General features: G+C 44.2%; 1 protein-coding gene across 11 annotated transcripts in view; it reads right to left on the reverse strand.

Annotated features, from left to right (window-relative positions):
• LOC143433192 (rap guanine nucleotide exchange factor 2) overlaps positions 1-21765 on the reverse strand; it is a 147502-nt gene that overhangs the window by 2200 nt on the left and 123537 nt on the right. For 4 of the 11 annotated variants that reach the window (XM_076910388.1, XM_076910385.1, XM_076910396.1 and 1 more), the window contains 15 exons: positions 14746-14844; positions 10890-11108; positions 10449-10801; positions 9868-10329; positions 9440-9732; positions 9061-9364; positions 8706-8940; positions 8311-8615; positions 8040-8224; positions 7750-7961; positions 7429-7660; positions 7050-7364; positions 6538-6855; positions 5053-5169; positions 1300-1557 (listed from right to left, as the gene is read on the reverse strand). In XM_076910388.1, coding sequence (XP_076766503.1) covers positions 1300-1557; positions 5053-5169; positions 6538-6855; positions 7050-7364; positions 7429-7660; positions 7750-7961; positions 8040-8224; positions 8311-8615; positions 8706-8940; positions 9061-9364; positions 9440-9732; positions 9868-10329; positions 10449-10801; positions 10890-11108; positions 14746-14844 — 3907 coding nt within the window. Of the gene's footprint in view, positions 1-1299; positions 1558-3388; positions 3554-5052; positions 5170-6537; positions 6856-7049; positions 7365-7428; positions 7661-7749; positions 7962-8039; positions 8225-8310; positions 8616-8705; positions 8941-9060; positions 9365-9439; positions 9733-9867; positions 10330-10448; positions 10802-10889; positions 11109-11987; positions 12034-14745; positions 14845-21765 lie in introns of those variants that run through there. The other 7 variants (XM_076910389.1, XM_076910387.1, XM_076910390.1 and 4 more) reach the window with 6 other exon arrangements.

Below are 21765 nucleotides of genomic sequence, written 5' to 3' on the forward strand. Positions count from 1 at the left end.
CGTACAGAGTTCTCGATTCGCGTGTCGGACAGTTGGAGAAGATAATCGTAATCGAGACACGGTGTCGAGATACGCGTCGATTCTCACGGTGAAAAATGTTATCGAAGAGGTGCGTCTGTTCAGATTTCATTTCCTCCTCCGCTTCGTATCGATGAAAATCAGATCTACGCTAATTACTCCGAGTGCTTCGAGTTTCTCAGACATGATACACTCCGAACTGTAAATTCTGCGAGCCGCTATAATTAAATTGCAGGTGCTTATAAAAATGAACATTTGCGTATCGCGTGCACGCTACACGTTTGCGTTTCTAATAAATGCGTAAGTTCTTAAATTATGTGCAGTGAGAAATATTAGGCATAAAAAAAGATTTTTTAAAATTCCACTGTATAGAAGATACAATAAAAGCTCTTTGTAATGTGTCAAACGTTAAATAATGGAATAATTATTTTCAATGTTCGAAATTATAAACAACTGAAGAACGGAACATTGATAACATGTATCACGCCTGAAAAAGTGAAACGAAAATAAACGAAACATATCTCATCGATATGGCGCGGTGGATAAGCGAAATGCTGACAAAATCAAAGACTGCGGTTAACATTTTTCTCCGTGCATTGTCGGTAGTCAGTGATGGGACTGATACAATAATAATCGTTAACAATTACGCTACAATTAAAATAACTCTTCGACTCGTCTTAATACTTGGAGGATTCGCGTAATACTGATATCTATAAAAAAAATCGAAAATAAAACGTGTTGATACCATCAGCAGTTACTGGTAACATTCACAAATAATGCTGTAAACTAAAATAATAATAAAAGGATACGATTAAAAGTACTATAACGCGTTTCACAGGAATTACTCATAAAAATAAAAGCCTATACTTCTTTACGTTTCCCAAGAAGATATCACTCGTGCTTTACTATTCGAACTACCATCGCGTCTACATCCTATTTGCACTTAAACAAAGACGTTCGCACACCTCGCAAAACCACGTAACAGTATCAACACCGTACACAATTTCGTACCACGACACTTCTCCGTGTCTCTTTGGTGACCGTTCGAATCTCCCTGAGAACCGTGGGATCCGTCCCCAACATTTTACACCGGCAACTTATCGTCGTCGCTAAAACCAACCCGTATCACTCCCATCACTAAATCGCTAGTGGTAGGGAGCGCAAGCCTCGAGGACGAATAAACTCGTGGAACAAAAGAGAGAATGATCGTATAATACGTCTAGAAGAACGTGGTAGATAGAGTAGATTGTATTGTAGGTAGCGATTGTGTTTGGTTTGTACCATCTTCATGGTCGTTCCTGTAGGTAACACCCTCGTGGCTGTGGGCACGGCCAAGCCTGTGCAACCTCGCCATATGCGCTGCAACTTTGTACGCAGGCGGCTGACGGCACTGCGTACTACCGATTCCTGGACGCATCGTCGTCATCGACGTCATCGTAGTCATGGTAGTCATCGTCGTGATAATCGTCGTCCCTACGCCTGGGGGTGGTAGCGCCGCCGGTACTCCGAGACCCACGCCTACTCCTAATCCCGTAGTACCTGAAAACCCTCGACTCTCTTTCTCTCGGTCTCACACACCTACCGCTACTCGCCTCCTCCTCCTCCTCCTCCTCCTCCTCAACAACAACAACAACAACAACCGCCGCTACCCTTATCCTCTCCGCCATCATACGTGTAACTTCACCGCCGTCCGCGACTTCTGAACGAGCACGACTCGAGACGTGGGTGGTGTGGTTCGAGTACCTCGAACGCGCTGACTGCTTCTTGGATGTAAATCGTGTCGCTTTTTAGAAATCTCTCTTTCTTGTTTCAATGTTAATTGATTTTTCTATCGATTACGTTTGTATGTTGTAATAAAGACTGATAGAAGACTGGTGTGTCTTCTTTTATTGTGACTATAACTGGTAATTGAAATAGATGATAATTTGTGATTGATTTATTAATGCTTGTTGCGTCTGGGAGTTCCTGCGACGAAGATTTACAGCCAGAGAGTTTGTAACTGCCTTTAGTAATAGGAGAACCGTAACGAGGAAGACGGGCGTAACCCTTTCGCCGACCCCGTTAATAAATTCCCCCTTTAAGTACTGTTTACACGGTTTGGTAATAAAAAGAAAGTTGACGGAGCAACGGGACTCGTCGTACTCGTTCGAAACGCGCTGTCGAGAGAAACGAACTGGTTTACGTGGAAACTGTACAAACACACTCGTTATTCACCGCTAGGTCAGCCCACAGAAGAGGAAAGCACAGAAAACCAGTTAATATGTACCCTGAAAAGAAGGCCTCGGCACTCCGTTAATCCTGAGGAAACGCGGCACAAGAGGGGAGGGGAGAACAGAGAGAAGAAGAAAAAAAAAAAAAGAAGAAAAGAAAGAACGCACACACGGTCGCACAACGGTTGATGCAACGCACACTTTTCCGACACGCGCGCACAATCTACGACGCGCGCGTGTACAGCAGGCAACGATACTCACGTGATTGTTAGCGTGCACACGCCAACCCTTCGAGCAAACGATTAATACAGATTAAGCCGACGCAATCGCTGTACATATCAATGAATGCCTCAAGCCCGACGCGTTGCTTCCGCTAAGGTGCAGAACTCCATTTAACGATTGTGTCTACCATTCATTCTAACGTTAACCTTCAACCAGTGACGCCAGCCTCTTTACTATCGCTGACGAAGAGACGCGGCATCGATTCGATCTGCATTCACTTCGAAATAAACAGATCTCTTTCGATCGTCTTAGTATCATCTCTGTTCTATTTATTATACACGTGTATATGTACAAGTCGACTGAAAAATAATGAGCGGTTATTGAGTGTCAATAGAAATTCTAGAAAAAATACAAGACACAAATTTTGTTATCCTTTCACCTAATTTTACGTTCATAATAACTCACTGATCGTTTCGAGATTTATGCAGTAGAACTTAATAGTTAAACTATAGACCATGCTTGCATGCAATTGTATTTGTATTTTCGTGTTCTCCAATTATTTTCCTAAATTTTCTATTATTCGCAGAACAGTTGATCAATTTCGCTTATTATAATACAAAGGTATCTATTTTCAGACATGATTCTTTAGCAACTTGTATCTCCTCGATTCTTAACAACGCGTCGACGTCGCGTAACTAGTTGAAGGTTCGAGGAATTAGTAACATCCTATTTGAACATCTTCGATCTTCCGACAGAGCCGTCACCAAAGACACATTTACGCACCACTCTACGATACTGCGCGATTCTACGGGTGTGTCCGGAAGCAACGCGAGTCGCAAAACATGTGTGAACAGAGCTACGTGAGAGAATAAAGAAAGAATAATGCAGGCCAGTTGCAGGAGAGAAACTCAAGACAGGCAAGAGAATCGCGGACTCACCTTGAGGATTTTGGGGTTCGTGATGGTGATGATCGTAATAATGTTGGTGGTGGTGATGGTGGTGATGATGGTTGTGGTTGTGATTCTGGTTGTGGTTGGCAGGAAGCGGAGGTAACACTGCTACCGCGTGGGGGAACGGAGGTGCACCACCTCTCATAACAGACCCTGCACCACACACAGGCCACATACGAAATTTCTTTCTTTACAAAATTTACAACATCACGCGTCGGTTTTCCCGACACGATGGTAACGTTTTCTTTTTTTTTTTCCACTTCTACGTCCTCCCTTCGTTTCTACTTTTTCTCTCCTAGTTGGTGGTAATTATTTACAGGAACGAAAGGACGAATATGCCGAGAGTCGTGGTGGAGATGTCGATGGCGTTAAAGAAATTCGCACGGCGTTCGTTCCGTGAAAATTGGAGAACGCGAGAGCTGAGAGCTTCGGATTCTCTTCTGAACCTGAAGGAAGATTCGTAGAGCGAGCGCCGCGAACGGTATGCTCGTACGAATCGGGTCGTAGGGTCGTATTATAAATATCTATGTATGCGTGTATGCGTGAAGAATTGCCCCCTGCGTAAAGAAGCGAGTCTCTGTGAGAGAAGCTTGAAGCGGTAAATATGTACTGAAAGCAATTGGAACTCCCGGGATAGAAGCGTCTATAAAGCACGTTTACCTACGGCTATCGGCGCAACCGCTTGGCTAAACGGTAAATAAATAAAGTGTACCGTGGAGGACGGTAAAAAGAGCGTGTATATATATATATAATGCAACGTATATGTATATGCTGCAGCTTAAGTTGCGCGTAGCTGTTTCTCTTTAAGCTACCGTAAACGAGAGAGAATGAAGATGAGTGGCCATGGGACATACGTTTTCTTTTCCAACGTTTGACTCGAATCGTGACCCTACTGTGAAACGAGTGATTCGGGGTGAGTAAAACGGGCTACGTCTGCGTGAAACGGCGAGCTGCAATGGGGAAAATTGATTTTCGATTGCTTCGCCATCGGGCGACGGGGAACAAAAAGTTAGAAAAAAAAAACAAAAAAGAAATGTGTAATAAAAGTGTGAGACAGACGTTGACAATTACTCGAAGGGTACTCATATAGTCATCAAAAGACGTACAACAAATATCACACGTTTCCAAAGACGAATCATTCTCGTTTTCTAACTACCAAAAAATATGTTACGAATACGTCACACACTACTTAAAAACAAAAATAGTGATTCTTTTTCTATACGATCACTTTTGCGATTACAGTAGAAATAAAATTAAAAAAAAAATAAAAATAAAAATAAAAATAAAACAAAAATAAATGGAAAACAGAGACTCATTTAACACCCAACCGTATCACGAAACGAACTTTCACGCAATTACTTGTGTCAATCAACGACATACACGATATACACGTGTCGTCGACGACGACGCTCTGTGTGATAATAAATAGGAAAACAAAAGAGAAGAACGAAATTGAAATGAAAAGAAAAAGGCAACTTCATCTCGTTGGACCACTCCAGACTCTTTCTTTGGTTCTACTTGTCTAAACTACGGTCTACGGAACGGGCAAAATATAGGGAAGGTAGGTAATGAGCACGAGCTTTTGTGGAGTTTTTTTTTTTTAGTTTTTTTCTGTTTTTTTTTTGGTTCACTTTTGGTTCAAGTTTACGTACCTTGCATGGCGGAGTGCCGTCTTTGAGGTGGCGGTGGACTACCACCAGCTTCTACGCTGCTTCCGCTGTGGCTGTCCAGCTGTGTACTGTGACCACTGTCACTGCTCGTCACCGAACCTACGCACACGTCCCCAAGACACTTCTATCACTACACATTCTAGCCCATTTTGTTGCCCTGATGCGCCCGCTAACTGCTAATTATCTAACAGAGATTAAATCGCGTACGTCAGGTGCGTATAAATTGGTACCACTCTTTCTCTCTTTCTCTCGTTTTCTCTTCCATTTCTCTCTACTTCTCGCTCGACAAATCGGAGGACCGACAAACGCCAAGTGACGCCTACGAATCGGTCAACCTGGTCGTGACTTCGAATCACGCCCGCACAGCGTTTGTTCCGTTTCATTTTTAGTTTTCTTTACGTTTTTTTTTTTCGTTTCTTTTGATATACACGCCTACCAGAGGATCGTCCTTCGATCAACGACTATTAGCTACTTCTAGCGAGTAAGCAGCACGTACATTAAGTTTCGTGTAAGATCTATCGAAGAAAAGATTGAGAATAGAAAAATATTTGTTTCTGGGAAGTGAGATTCGTGTAGAAGAGAGACTACCAGAAACGCGCGATGTGAAATCGATCGCAGAAAATATACGAGCATTATTGGTACAATCTCGATTACTGGTTTGAATAAATAAAGAAATACGTTTGGTACCCGTTATTTATTCAAACCGTAGAGCTCGAAAGTGAAAATTATACTGATACTAATTCTAATTAAGTTCTTAAAGAATTTATCGAGATAGGTTGCAATAAAAAATTTTAAATTACTATATCTACATATAAAGTATTGATGAAAAGTGACTTGAAGGAAAAAAAATGGAAAAAAACAGACTATACGATGTGATAGACGCGGCCGTATGTCCCATGGTGAATGATCTAAATTGAAGCCAGACGTGCTTCGCCCTGGGAATCGGTACCGTGGTGTGTAATAACACGGGACACGATAGTAATATATCGATCGAAAAGAAAAACGAAGCGCGAGCTACGGAAATCGGCATACAAGATGCGTGTAAAATGGATAAGCTAAATATAAACATGGAACATTTATGAATTGCGTAAACGGCTGTGCAGCGTGCATATAAAATGAGATATATAGTTTCTTTAGATTTTTGCGAGACCTGACCAGTGTGTTACGGTCACGAGCAATGAAAGGTGCACTTGATGGTAACTTCGCGAGACGTGTCTGGCTGTATCGTGTGTCGCAATAAAACGAACGTTCAAAAATCAAATCGAAAAGAAGCACCGTGTGATATATATCGTCTAACAGCTAGCAATATGTATAGAGACACAGAGAAAACTTGACATCGTAAAAGTATATACGTGTGTAAGTAGTATACGTGTTGTATCGTGTTATGTAACGTATGCGTCGAGTAGGTGATATTTGACAGCATCTCGCTTCGAACCATTTTACGTGTGTCGAAATTAACCAACTTACCACTGGTCAACGTTTTTCTTAACGGTTGAAGATTGCTCAGGCTGGTTACGCTACTACTTTCAGCGCTGAGATCGACAGGCGGCGGTAAACCGGAAGGAGTATCGCTATGGGATCTCTCATGCATAGGAACTCGACTACCAGATCCTACTCTCCTGGGTGCGCCGGGACTAGGCTCCAGTCCACTGGAATGCAACGCCAATCCTGGCACTGGAAGCGGCGGTGGACAGTGTTTAGGCTGGTACGGGCGAGTCTTGTGGGGATCCGAGAGCGCCAACATTTTCCGCACTGCCTGCGGCGATGCCGCTCCGAACTTTGTACCTGGAAATATTCATTGACCCCTTACTTGCCATTCCACGCATACGTAACGCTAACAAATTCATCGTCGTTCAAACTTTCGCAATGACGGACAAGTTGCCTCGCTAGACTTTGCGCGACGCAACGACACGGCGATGAAGATGTTAAATTTCGTGTAAAATTGTTTGCGTCGACGAGGAAATTAAAAGATATCGTACCTTGTATACTCTTTCTACCTTCACTGGTGCTACTGGCACTACTCGTAGTGGACAGAGTCGGGGAAGGATGCCTTCTTCCTCTGCTCGAACTAAGAGGAACCGCTGCGACTACCGCGACAGCTCCCGCGTGAGGTTCGCAATCCACGGACAGAGCGTGCAACCGTTCCTCGTCCGTTATCACTTTCATGTTGGCAAGGTACGCTTTCACTCGTCGAACCATCTGCGCTTCCTCGAACATTTTCTTCGGGTTCGGCGCTGCGGTTGATTTTTTTCGCCTCTTCACCGTCGCCGTTTGTCCTCCTGGACATTGCAACACTGTTAGCGAAAATTAATCATCACATTGTTGATCCTGTCTACCACGCGTTCAACGTTACGTTACCTTGATTGCCGGTGGTCATCTGATTTAACGCAACCATGGCAGAACTAGGTGGCTGACCGCCCCTCTCTAGCATTATCGATAAATCGTACGGCGAAGAACACATGTTCGTTAACGTTCTCACTTCCTTCGCGATCATTCGTAATTTTTCGAAATTTACCAACCCTTCTACCCTAGAATCGTTGCCAAGGTGTATGAAAGTCAAGTCTTTCTTCACCACTGGATAAAATGGAATCTAAGAAGAAAGAAAGGTACGTTACTTTACTCAGAAAATGTTATCGATTGAAAGACAATTAAAATGTAAAGAGTAAAATGACAACGTACTATGGGAGGTTGCGTTTGTTCGGATGCCACCAATTGTCGATACTTGCTCATATTTCGACTGGGATCCATTAATTCTTGCAAATCGCTGAAGAGCCTCTGATATTTACTTGGCAGTTTCTCCCAGGAAGCTCTTAGCCTTGATACAGCTCCGTGGCCCAAACCGGATACAATCGCAAACATGGAGTTGAAATTTTTACATTCCTTACATTGCCCTGTTCGTAACGAAAAAGAACTCTTAGAAAGTGTACATATTAAAAAAAATGTGGATCATAAAGAACTGGATAACTTACGGGCTATTTTTATAAATTGTTTTATTATTTTACTACGTCGAACGAGATTGTGTTCGGAACATACTTCCGTCACAACCCAAAACATTTCTCTGTTGACTAGTTCTGCGAATTGCCTCAACATAGGCACTCCGTATCTACTTTTTAATTCGAACAAATCGTCCACGTATTCCGTAGATTCAATTTGCCTGGTGATACCATTCGAATCAATACATCGTCTTCACGTGAGAAACAAATCATAAGGCGGAAAATAATATATATATATTCGACTTACCTGAATATACTGAAATCTTGTAAGGTTAGCTGAATCGCAACTTCGACGGCGTTTAATTGCAAGAAGTGGACCTGAGATTCGCGTATCAGTTCCGGCGCTTGTTCGTCTGCCACGAGCGTTTCCGAGATACTGTTGGTTTTTAAATAATATCGGGAACTCAGGCCAATTCGTTCCGCAAGATTTTGCAACTGATCGGGTAACCTACGCTGCTTAATCATGCCCCCTTCACCGACGCTAACTTCGGCTAAAGAGAAATTTGAACTGCTCTCGGTTATACCAAACTCTTGGAGAGCAAGCATTACCACCTGAAAGGACGCATTAGCATACAAATAGGAACCCTCGATCGCAAGTATTGTTTAAAATGTAAGTATATGCATATACACGTATATATCTACCTCGTGTGCCGTTGTTTCTTTGTGAATAAGAAGATATTTACAAGTTTGATCGGCTTTGAAAACTTTCAAGACGTGTTCCGGATAGTCGGGCGCCCTTAAGTCATCGTAACAATACAACGACGTGAGGTCAGGATTACTTTTCGAATGATAAAGGTTAGTAGTGGTCTGCGAAACACCTCCTGTTCCCGGTGGTGTATGTGGAGGTGCGAGAGGGTCATCTACATGTACACCATCACTGTAAAACGAATTATTTTTTCGTTTTTAGAATTAACATTTCCTTATTGAAAGCATTAAAGATAATAATAATAGTAATAATAATAATAGTAGAAAGTATGCACATGTACTTTTAACTTACTTAATAGTATTCTTTGGCAGTATATTCATTTTCATAAGAGCTTTCTGTAATCTCCTTTTCGGTCCAAGGGTCATAAATCCTTTGTGTTCCTTCTTAGCATCTTTACAAGGTGAAACATTAGAATCAGGAATTAACAGTGAAACACCGCCCACCATAGGATTCAACGTATTTACTGCAATGACCGGATCCACGTGCGTGGACAGCCTTGCGCGAGGATCTGTTTGTAATCTCGAAATCTCAGGTTTGTTCGCTCTTCCCCGCGGCCTCGGCGAGTCATCTGGCATCTGAAGCATTTCTTTAAACGCTACAACAGTAATTCCATTGCTCGCATAAAAGAAAGATAACGCCACAAGTATTGTCTCTACAAGATATCACATACCAAGTAAGTTCGATTTAACAGTTATACTGAGATGTGTGGATCCTTTTAAGATCTCAAGAGCCCTCGCATGGTTCACGTGCTCGAAACTCTGTCCGTTCACTTCTAAGATCTGATCGCCACGTTTCAAACCAACATCCTCGGCTTTTGACTTTTTGTCGACTTTCGAGATAAAAATACCAAAACCCCTTTCGTATCCCCCCAGTACACTAAAATGCAAGACCTCGTCCCTGGAAGGCCTTGCTAACGTTACATTCCGCGTTCTCGCTTTTGCTGCACACGCAATATTCAGTAATCTGAAATTCATAGAAACTTATATTAAAACAAGTACCGCAAGTCCATTGTTACCAGATCCTTCCAAATAACGGATCTCTATATCCAAAGTAAAGAATAAAGAATAAAACAAAAAATATAGTTAAACAGATACGTACCGTTGCTGTCCGTGCATTTTCTCCCTTTCTAATCCAGTCTCAAACGCCTCCAAAAATTCCATCATAGCTGGATCAGTTTCAAAGTCCGTAAAATGATTATTCACCCAAAGAAGTACCACACGGGCGACTCTGTCTCTGACTTGAGCCTGATCAAACCACTCCAGCAATTGACTCGCAACTAATAAGGGACTCTCGATAAATGTTCGATGAGTTAATAAGAAATCTTCTATATAAGTAGGATCGGTAATACTGTTTTCTTCGATAAGTTGTAACATTAAACGTTCAGGAGTCCCGCGAATAACTACATGACCCCTGCGTGCTCCGCCGTCTAAAGCACCTCTTAATTCTGTAACTAGAATCACTCTGCCATTTTCTTCGTGCCGCCTTGTATTTTCCTCTCCTTGATGTTGAATTCTAAAGTAGTCTGCTTGTGTGACACATACAAATTGGCAGTCATCGCATCTAGAACAGGAGACAAACTGTATCAGCACAAACTGCCTTTTTCGACGTAAAGCATTCACAGACATTTCTTCCGCAATATCCTAATATTTAAAACGGCACACTTTAAACATAGAACTCACTTTGTCCTCATGACACCTCTATGTAAAAGTCTTTCCATAGTGGGCAAGATTCCAAAACTGTCACCAAGGTGCAGTTGTTCGACATCCCCATTGCTATGCTCGATTTCAACAGCACCGTTAATAAGCACGCTCCAACTGTCCAGTTCTTCTCCGTCGTTCAAGACTATCATACCGGCACGTTCAACCACAGCGAACACCATCACAGCGCACAGCGCTCTCCTTACCGCCAAAGTCATGTTTGTAAAGGCCTTCAGTTGTTGCGTGAATTCTAAAAGTATTTCTATATCATCTTCTGTCCTTTCCATGGGATCCTTTTCTAAACATTCTCTGACGGGGTCACGGACAGTCAAGCTCTATAAACGAAAAACAATTCTGATTACTTTAACTCTTTCCCCATTTTAGCTATTTCACGATGTACACCACACAAGAAAATACGCTTACATCCATGCTCTCCGCAAGATCTTCTTCTTCGTCGCTGTCCACTATGGATTCGACAAGTCCCGAAAGATCGACATCATCCGCGTCCGGATCTGCATCCAGTGAACCTTGTACAGATGTCATGGTGTCTGAACCGCTGTACGCCGAACTAGTGTCACTCGAATGGCTGCTCCTATTGGACTTTTGGTACAGCTCCGGCCTGCCTGTCAGGCCTTGAGGAAACTACGCAAAGAAGGGAAGATTGATCAAATACAACACCCTTTAACCCATAAAACCTTATTATTGATTATTATTAAAATCAATATTCATAGGACAAATTTATTCCAGAAATATTTATAGCCGCGTCGCGATATGCTGTCGAACATGACGTACATCGTTAATAATTCCAGGTTAATTAAAGATGATGAACGATCGCTCTGCTATTGCTATACACTCTCGAATACGCAAACTAAATCGTTCCCATTAACGTCCAACGCGAAACGATCTCGATGCAAGTCAACGCGTTCTGCATCGCGATGCATCGGCGTTTCGATCGCGGTTGTAAACAATGCTCACGGTGCAGTCCAGGGAGAAATATCAGCGCACCGTTCGATCATTCTTAGATGAAAAAGGACCTACGAGAATAACGCGCGGCGATCTATCCATCCGTACATCGATACCGATCTGTCAATCGGCCGAGAGAGGGCTGGAAAAGAACGGGACCGGGAGACATGTAGGACAAAAACATGGGCTCTCCCCGTGCCGCGGTGTTCGTGTCTACGGAATAGTACCAGGAATGGGCGTGATGGAGACAGGCTCCGTTCGTGTCAGTTAGGTTAGTTTGCCAGACATGACATCACGCACGCAACATCGAGCGACGGGAGTGTAACACGCACACCGCGAGAAAGGGACGGTGATATGCTTGGCAGGTAATACGTCCGCGCGAAAACATCGTTGACATCTGTCAATCCCACGGTAATCAGCGGCGATCGTCCCCGCGCGAGAGCGGCGGGAGGGGGGGGGGGGGGGGGCGCCGCGGTGGATCTCGCTGGAACGGGAAAACTGTCGCGACTCGATTGAAAACCAAGGCCATTTTGAGCCGCGGGAGATCGCCAGACTCACTTGGTACATGCCGAAGGCGTCCATCCTGTCCTCTCGCTAATGGCACCCTGGCTACGACGCGCGATCTCCTCTTCCGCGTTTTTCAGATCACGAGGACGAACGCAGGGAACGGCAGCCGCTGTCCAGCCGCATTCTCTCCTGTCCCGTTGTTTATCCGCCGAGCCGATCGAACTGGCGAAAACCTCGCACCTCCCATTCGCGGGCGCGTACGCGGCCGTGCATACACGCAGCGCGCGACGTGACCTTCTTTGTGTGCGCGTTTACGAAGCTCGTGACGCCGCGTATGGTGTGCGCCCCGTGTGTCGCGGCCCGTCAGCTTAACGGAGTAGCGGACATAGGACTGCCTCTCGTCCCTCCCCCACCCTTCGTCCAGCCGCCGGCATTCCCTTCGAAAGTCTCGGGTCACGTGACCCAACCGAGCGGCAAGCCTCAGGTCCGTCGCAACAGGGGGGCGCGCGTTGGGGGGCCCACCTGTAGCTTCTGATCGTGCCACTAACAAAACACTACTCTCGATGACGGGACGAAAATCTTGGTGAAAAAATTTCCACCCCGCCCTACTTGCGCCTCGTTAAATAGTCAATTAACGGCCGCATACTGTTTTCTTACGCGCGATTTCCTATGCCCTCGCGCGCCTCTTTTACATCACTCGAATGGACCGAAAACTGAACGTTCTCCAGTCTGAACGCTTTCTAAAAGAATCCCAATTAACTTCGATCGTCTTTGTAACGGGCGACTCTGTAAGAGTTTCAGCTGTTGGATCGAGTTTTGTATTCAAATTCTGAGGAGAAGAGATATGTGCGCGTGTGTGGCTTAGAGGAAAACTGTGGGTCTGATGAGACTTCGTAGATAAATCAATTTCTCATGAATAGCTAAACGAGCGTCGACAAGGACAACCGCTCGTCGATCCTGTTGCATCGCGGAATAATTCCTTATTACTCGCGTCCTCGTAATTGATTGGTAATTACCCTCTGCAGCGTCTCGTGGCCACGAGCACGCTGCTCGTCGCGCGACGCGTGTAACGCGGCACCTAAAGGCCGATCGTGTGAAACGAGCTTAAGGAGTCGACGGTCGGTCAATCGTCAGTCGGTAAGCGATTGAGGGAGAAGGAGGATGCACGGAGAAGAGAGTACCGGTCTGCTCAAAGCATCCAACGCAGCGGATAGTAACTGCTCAAAGGCCACTGGCCGACCCGACGGATGATTTATACGACCCGTTATGTCGTGCCCATGTCTCACTTTTCCTTTTGTCCCGTACCACCAGACTTTCCAAATTGCTTCTTCCATTCAGTTTCTTCCTACTCGAGCAGCCAACACACCGGCATACCAGTGCACGCCGCTGATGCGCATTCCAGACACTCTTCAGGGGAGAGACACTAATGTAGATCATCTTGCTCGCACGCGACGCAGCTTAACGAACTTTCGATCCAGCCCGTTCCAAGACTTTGGCCCAGGGAAAGCGGAACTTCGCTGGCGTTTTTTGTCACACGCGACGTTTGGTCGACGTACGAGCTCGTTTTAATTCACGATTCACAACATCAGATCCCAATTAAGAATCATTAAATACCCTTTCGCTTCTTTAAAAGTTAAAACTCTGATCGGCACGGAAAAGACGATTGCCTGATATCGAAGAACAAAATGGAACGAACGCCTACAGCATCGAAGAAGGCAATTTTTGTTGAGTACAACGTGCACGTAATTTGCACTTCGCGTTACTTTTTCCAGCGCGGGAAAATCTTTTTCTCGTTTCACGGGGATCGACCATTTCCTTGTCGCAACGCGACAAATTTTCCATAGATACGTGTCGACGCGAATAAGAAAATCTGCCAACTGATAAAACTTCTCTTCATGAGGGGCGAGTGTGCATTTGAAATGCATGAGGAAACGCGCAACGAGGAAAGAAAGCTGCTTCAAAAGTTCTCCACTAACCGCTCTCGACGCGAACCACCGCGTCGCTCACTTTTTTTTTTCATTTCTCCCCTGTCCCTTCTTCGATCAGAGAAAACACGTGGGCGTCCCGTATCTCTACTCACGTCACGGATCGACGACGTCAAACTTTCTTTTAGCAGCTTGCGCGTCGATGACGCACGACGGATGATCGCGAACCGCAAAAGTGCACGCGTCGCTAACTAACGATAGATAATGGTTATATCTCGACATTAGGTAACATGTGACAGGAAATGCATCTCGCTATCGATTGTACTTGATAGAAGCTACGTGCAATTAATCCTACCCTTGAAAATCGAAAGACGGTTATAAACTATGATTTTATTAATTGACACGATTGTAACGCGTGTGACTGATCGTTTCATTGCGAAGGCTTGTCGCCCTATGACACGCAACAGAACTACAATTTAAACTACAACGTACTTCTATACGTTCTTCTAATAAATAAATTTATCTCTCAATTAATCATGCATAGTCTCATCCATCCAACAGAGTCAAGTACTAAACATTTCATTCGTAACGTGTGTAGAGAAAACTCCACCTCTCATATTGCCTGCACATCTCATATTGCCCACGGTAAAGCCTTGGACGCGCATTAGTCACAGGCCAACCCTTCAGAGTAACTTATGAACACATCGCAAATTAAATCTGGCCTTTCCCAAACTCGTGTATTTACGACGCCATCGAGGCTAAGAGTTCTGCTCGAGAAAGGAGCAAATCGTTGAAATTCCTCCGAAGGGATGCACCCTCGCAATGTCTACCTGTAGATAGAGGGAGAGAGAGAGAGGACAAAGAATTTGAAAACAGATGCTTACCGTGTCATCGAAGACCAGGTTGACCTGTCGATGGTCGGTTATGGGATGAGGGTGCGGCGGTCGATGCATCCTTCCTCCATGCACTTCCGGATAGTCGATCTGAAGTAAAGAGAGGGACGAATAATTAGAAAAACTGATTAAAACGAAAACGCTGAGAGAGAATGCACCCTTTTCGTAGCTTTTAACGTCGTATCGGCTCGACAGTTCCAAGTAGTTGTTTTCATTCCTTTTTGCAATAATACGTTCACGTTTCATGCATAAATCGCATTTTATCGATAATTTGATCCAGGCGGTGCAACCTGTGCGCGCCAGTATTCGCGTTGACCTTTTACCTTTCGCAAAGCATCGAACACTGCACCCGACACCCTTTTCGAAGCTTAAAAATATAGGAATCGTTTGACGCTCGACTAAGACCACCTGCGACAAATTCCGCGAATTTATTCAGGAAAGTAAGCTCCCGTGAAACGACGAGAAATATCCATAAAAATCGTTTCGATTTAACCGAGCAGCGACTCGTACGACTCTTTACAATCTAGACAGGTTTAAGCCACGTGGGTCCGAGGGATGAAACGAAATAATCCTGTGTTACGCGAGAAACAGCTGAAATTCGTCTGAAATCGAATGACGCTTGTGCAACACGCAGCAAACGATATTTATAAAAGTAACTTCCCGTTCCTAAATCCAATCTCCCGTATTCGAGCGGGCAATTGGTCGCCCATCGTGGGACGAGCATCGACGGAGGAAGCGTGTTTCGTATTTCTTAAGTGACAAACATCTTCCCGGGGAACGCAGCCGCGTCGTCCCCAGGCCCTCGCGTTCACAATCTAATCCGGTTCCACCTGCAATTTCTGCAGCTGCGTCAACTTGTCTACCCCTCGAGTTACGCCAAGGCTCGTGCCTTTCTTCCTCGGTCAACAGCGCCCGTTGTTCGACGATCCGCGCGAATAAAAACACAGGCCGCCTCTCGTAAATCATTATACGATAACGATAAGCGAGTGTTTCCTCCTCTACTTCTTTATTACGAGCAGGTAGTCGCGCGCAATATGAACACACATCGGCTAATTTACGCGCGGTAGGTGCTCGAAGGTAAAGCTAGCTTTGCCTTCCTTCGTTCGTGATGCAACCACTAAGTCTTTGCAACAGAGAGACAGAGAAATAGTGTCACTCGTGTTTTGAGAGAATAGAATGATTGCTGCAGAATGATTGCTAGTTAGATCGACTGATAAATAATCGTAACTTTACTTCGACTCTTTCGTTTGATAACGAAGCGAATTATAATTATTGTCAAGCTACTCGCGCGGACCACCCTGTGCATGAAACGAAGGAAAAAGAGGAGAGCAGGGAAGGAAAAAAAGCAGAGAGAAAGAACGCAGAGAGACAACGCGAGATCGGCGTGCCTCTGGGCCGGAACCCGTAGGCCGGACTTCCGGTAGATACGTCGATTATACTCGCCATTCACAGAACCGCTCCCTCGCGACTCGATTGTCGGAGGCGCGCAGCGTTCAGCCAATTTCGGGACGAAAGTTGAATTTCCACCCGATACACCGATTCGATTGGGAACAACCGATGCGAAACGCACCTCGCGAAAAATATTGTTCGACGCGCCGGAAATTAACGAAACGCCTTCCTGCGGTGTTCGAAAGCATCGTTGGATCCCTCTGTCTCGCTGGTCCCCGTGACACAGCCGCTCCCTGTAACGTATCGCGTGTTGTTTCGTCCGATTTTGTAACTTTTAATTGGTCCCCACCGATCCGTAATAATCGACACGTAAAATCGGCTACGAGAGTTTCACGGTTCGAGATTTCGATGCGTACTGGGATAACGCGATTCATTCTATTATTTATTACTCGAGGCTGCGTAACTACGGAATAACATAAAAAATTTTCGATTCTTACACGTTGCGGCTAAGATTAAATCAAATCGCGTACACCTTGTACGTTTTCGAGCTCAGGAATGTTCCGTCAGAAACAAATGTTTGTGCAAGTGTGAGAATGGTGACACGATTGCAAAATGGAGGATAGAATTGGGAGATTCTCTGGAAAAAAATGATTAATTGGAAAGATTTATTCGACGCGTAGCTAACGTACAATTAACATTAATAATCGAACACGATAGAGTACCATTTCGAACGACGTTCCGTAAATGGCTAACGCTGCGCTGGTCAGCATGTTATTGAAGATGGTCCGCTTTGAACATGCACCTTCGTATTACGGGGAATGCAATGCAACATGGTAACTAATTTAGATGCAACAAAATTCCGGGAAATTTTTCAAGTCGAAACGAGTTACTCGAAACTTTGTTTAAACTAAGCTGCAAAAAACACCGTCGGCCAATTTGCAGGGAAACTCGTTCCCGCCAGAAATACCATCTGAATCTCTTGCCACCCGGGAATCTGCGCCGGATAATGATGCGAGTATGTTAATTATCGATTACTCGAGCCCTGGTCCCCTGCAACCACCGCGCTCCTCCACTTCATTCACGTCCTAAACCACAATTCACCGCTACATCAAAGACGTTATAGGTGAAAGTATGCTGCACAGATTATTCTAACCACCGACCGCAAACAATTAGGAGGAGCAAACCCTACTTTTCCAACTGAAAGATCCTGTTCTATGGATCTACCATTAATAACTCGTCAGTGAACTACGGAAGTCGAGGCAAAATTGATTTTTCAGAAAAAAAGAACAAATAACGACATTCTACGTAGATACAGCCCAGTATATGGCTGCAGTCTACCGTTCACGTGTACGTGTATTTCGATTACGCTTTGCATACCTCGGTGATATTAAATCCGCAAAAAAAAAAAAAAAAAAAACATCCGCGATATAATCAGCAATAAACTATAATTTGTCGCCGCGGTACGCAGCTTGCTGATTCGATGGAATATTTACGGGCCATTGTCTGTCCGTCATAATTTCCATACATTCATCTTGAATATCGATATTTTCGGCTTTTAAAACCGCTTCAGCTTACGTCAGCTTTGCATGCATAGTAGTCGCGTACGAACGTTCGATATACTCTTTTTAACATGTTCCGTGTCACGTGTATCACGATTGTCAGCGGAAATAAAAATTTCATTGTGCGAATAAAGGTATCGTTTTATATTTTGTTCGAGGGGCGCGAAAAATAAGGTCAGAGGTATCAAGAATCCAACGCGTTCGTCAGTTTCCTCTAATCAAATCTGTGCTGTTGCAATGAGACTCACCTCGATGGGAATCTTTGTCACCTCAGCTTTACATTCACTCCAAAACACTTGCTTCTCTTCAGTCGCGGAACGCATTGAAAATATGCGAGCAGAATTGCAACATCGAAACGGTCGATCTTTATGCAAAATAGCGAGCGTTGTACCAACTCGTGTATTTAAATTAATGTACACTAAGGCATACGAATATCCACTTATTTCGTATCATACACAAATCCATTACGAAGACAGTCTTAATGCATGTCATAATTCGAAAAAATTGTTGTTGTAGCGACAGAATTGAAAAAAGAAAACGTATTAATTCCAATTCGATAAAAATAGCTATCGACATCTTTGTTTCGATACTGAATAAACATCGATACCGCCACGGTATCGGAGCATCCTTACGCGGTGCGTTCGCTCAGGACGCGAATTATAAACGCGAGTCGTCGCGGAACGCGTGACGCAACGAACGATGCAGAAAACGCGCACGCGGTTGTCCCATCGTTACGTAATCCACGAATTATAAACAATCGGACGGTCGTGATCCGCGAACGCAGCTCGTTTGTCGTTCGTTCCCGCCGAGCCGCGAATCGTCGCTACTTTTCCACGGTCGCGCGAGGTTTGCCAACCGATTGCCCGTGACACTCTGAAACACTTTGGTATTCCGATGCCCGCGGTCAATGGTTTTTTTTGGAGCCAGACTGTCGAAATTATTTCGCAACGATTATTCATGCATTGAATGGTTGATTACTGGTGCTACTTCGTATATTTCCCCGTTTTTTTTTACATCTATGTCCAAAACGATGATGATGTTAAATTAAAGATCGTGGAACAAAAACGTGATAAGGTTATTCCTGTTGGTTTTCTAATTTTTATGTCACCAGACAGAGAGAGGGAGAGAGAGAGAGGTAGATCGACGGAAGTACTTTTAATGTGGCATACTTGAACAGGTGTAAAACCTGTTGGGCCAGAAGATATAAAAATAGACGTCCAGAGAAATAATATGTTAAATTCGAACGGAACTGAGGAATGATTTGATAAGTTTAAGAAGTTATTTTGCGAGCACAATCTGTATTTTATATGAAATTGTTTGCTAGAGAGATTTAAACAATTCCAGAGAAATGGGTATGAATAAAATCATGAAATTTGCATGAAAATGTCGAAGCTGATTAAAAGAGAAACACGCCTCCGCTAGATAAGTTAAAATATTTGTTAAATCGCATCCTGAAATAACAAGCATTACATTAAAGTCAACGTAAACTGCCACAATGAAAGTTCAAGCGCTTACAGCAGTAATCAATATGCTCCATGGTTACAAAAGCTAGCAGTAATTTCGCTAATGCCCTCAAACATTCTCAAAACGCAAACAACCAGCCCCGCGTATGCGATCCATTACCAACATTACCAACTAATGTAATCCGAACGATTCTCCTGCTAATTGGTAGACTATAAATTTACAAAGTATACACACATTGCATCGCTCGACTAACTGAATCACGATCGGTTACTAAATCGGCTCCAATTCTCGTAACCGCTCGCCAATGGAATAACTTTCAAGTACTCCCACATTATCGCCCATACACGTCTGACGATTTGCTCGACAATCCGAGCGTTTAATCAAACACACCTCCACTGTCGGTAATTTCAATCTTTTCGATTCGACGATTTCAATCTCGCATCTTCGATCGAGCTGTGATCCGCGTCGCCACAGAGGAGCGTCGCCAAAGACGAGGGTAAACGCGAGCCCCGTGCGAAAATTTCGTCCCGAGAGCGGTGCAATTACGCGCGGATCGTTCGATAACGAACGATCGGGCCGCGTCTTCTCGCATTCCTGCCCCTTTATCTTCCGTACGTCCTCGTTATATATTCACGCTCTGCGTGGGCCCTTCGGCTCCGCGTGGGCGAACGCATACACGCGCTCGCGCGATAAACCCCGACGGCTTCTACCACGGATGGGACACGCTGATCCGTTCCAGTTCGTTTTCAATAAACTTCGAACGAGGATAGGGTTATCGGAAGCCTGTTAATTATCAGTGTCAACGAGACGCGAGCGTTACCAATGAGAGAAGACTGATGTCTCGACAAGGATTTCTCGTGGTCCCCACGAAACATATTCTTTGCTCCAGCTTGCAACAATCGAAGCGAGTTTGTATTCGAATATTTTACGCGTCACATCGCGAAGCAATTTCACGCTACTTCCTTAACATAGTTACGAACATTATGTTTGAGTATGACAAATGGACGTAATGGGTATGATACATAAAATGTGAACAGACGTTTGTAGTTGATCGTAATTCGTAAGACTCGTACAATTTTTAATAACGTTTACGTAGACATCGTAGCTTGCTAGCAGATACTTTTCAAGCTTGTGAAAGTAAAAATGCTTTGGATATCCATCTTTGATTAATCTGTATCTGCAATTAGAATCCTGTTAAATACAAACTTGCATGCGTATAGTCCTCTGATTTAGTGTCTAATAGATTTCCTAGAGTAATTTGTAGGAGAACGAGAATTGAAACTCGAAGCGTTAGAACAGTAGTTAGGTTTTCATCGCCAGACGAAACGACACGATAGCGAGAAGGGTGGCGGACATTTGGGGGTGTCATAAATAAGTCCTTTGTGGGCATTGCGACGTGGCTTAAACGGCGCCTCCGTTTCGCGACCAGGATGGTTCATTCTTTGCGGAATCGTCGACGCGTGTGGAAGTCTTAAAATACACGGTAGACGCGCAAAGTGCCGTGGACCACAAGTACTATCGGCGTACCACGTATAGTCCTATTATCTAAGAAAGCGTACTATCGCAGAATCACATTTTTCTACTTGCTACATCCTGGAGTTAATCACTTTGATATACTAACGGTCCGTGCTTTCTTACGAATGTATACATGAAACCTGACCACTTCCTAAAGATCAACCACTGCTTTTTATAGTAGAGCAGTAGCTATTTAAACCACAAAAAAATTATACTCAGTGAGGTATTTAAAAATAGAAATGATTGTAGCGTCGACAGCCACGAAGAGTTCATTGTTGTACAGGTGATTCATACAAAATTGCGCTTTGTTTATTTCATTCGTGTATGCTCGGAAAAAGTGAAAATCATAGAGGAACAAGATTAGCGCAAACGCACCTGCGTACAAACGTAACTTATGACAATGCGTTGCAGCAGAACGAACAGAAGTACTTGGTTCTAGTCTACAATGTTGGGACCAGCGAAACGACAAGATTTAATGCCAAGGATTCTCGAGATCGCATCACTTCTCGGATTCACGTTCGTACAACGAGCCGGATATAAACAGACGGTAAATTCCACGCGAAATCACGCAGATAACACTCTTTCTTGTTACAATTTGTAACGTCCAATTCTATTTACTAACAGAAAGCTCCGTCGTCGCGTAAATTCCGGCGCGCGTTCGCCGCGCGATTTGAACGCAGACCCGTGGCCGCTAAATTTCCATGTAAATAATTCCGCGAAATACTCGCGGCGCATGTAAATGCAACGCGCCGCCGTACAAAGTTACGTTTCGTAAATCCGAGACCGACGGGACCGTTTTCATTCCACCTTGAAAAATATAAACGGTATTATCGTTTCGCGATTGCGAGATACGCGGAATTACCACTTAAGATACCGCGATTGTAAAAAACAAGTCGCGAGAGGAACGAAGCTGCGAGGATAGGCAGCGTATCATTTCTACCTCGACAATCGTAAGGTCGGATGTGATTTTTTCATTTAATTACCGGAGGCATATGAAGGAACGATGTTATTAGAAGCGTATCTGTGCACGAGCATATCTGTACGACTAAACACGTAGTTGGAGAAATGCCTATTAAAGGGTTAA

Source organism: Xylocopa sonorina, chromosome 2 (assembly GCF_050948175.1).
Source record: "Xylocopa sonorina isolate GNS202 chromosome 2, iyXylSono1_principal, whole genome shotgun sequence".
Classification (NCBI taxonomy): domain Eukaryota; kingdom Metazoa; phylum Arthropoda; class Insecta; order Hymenoptera; family Apidae; genus Xylocopa; species Xylocopa sonorina.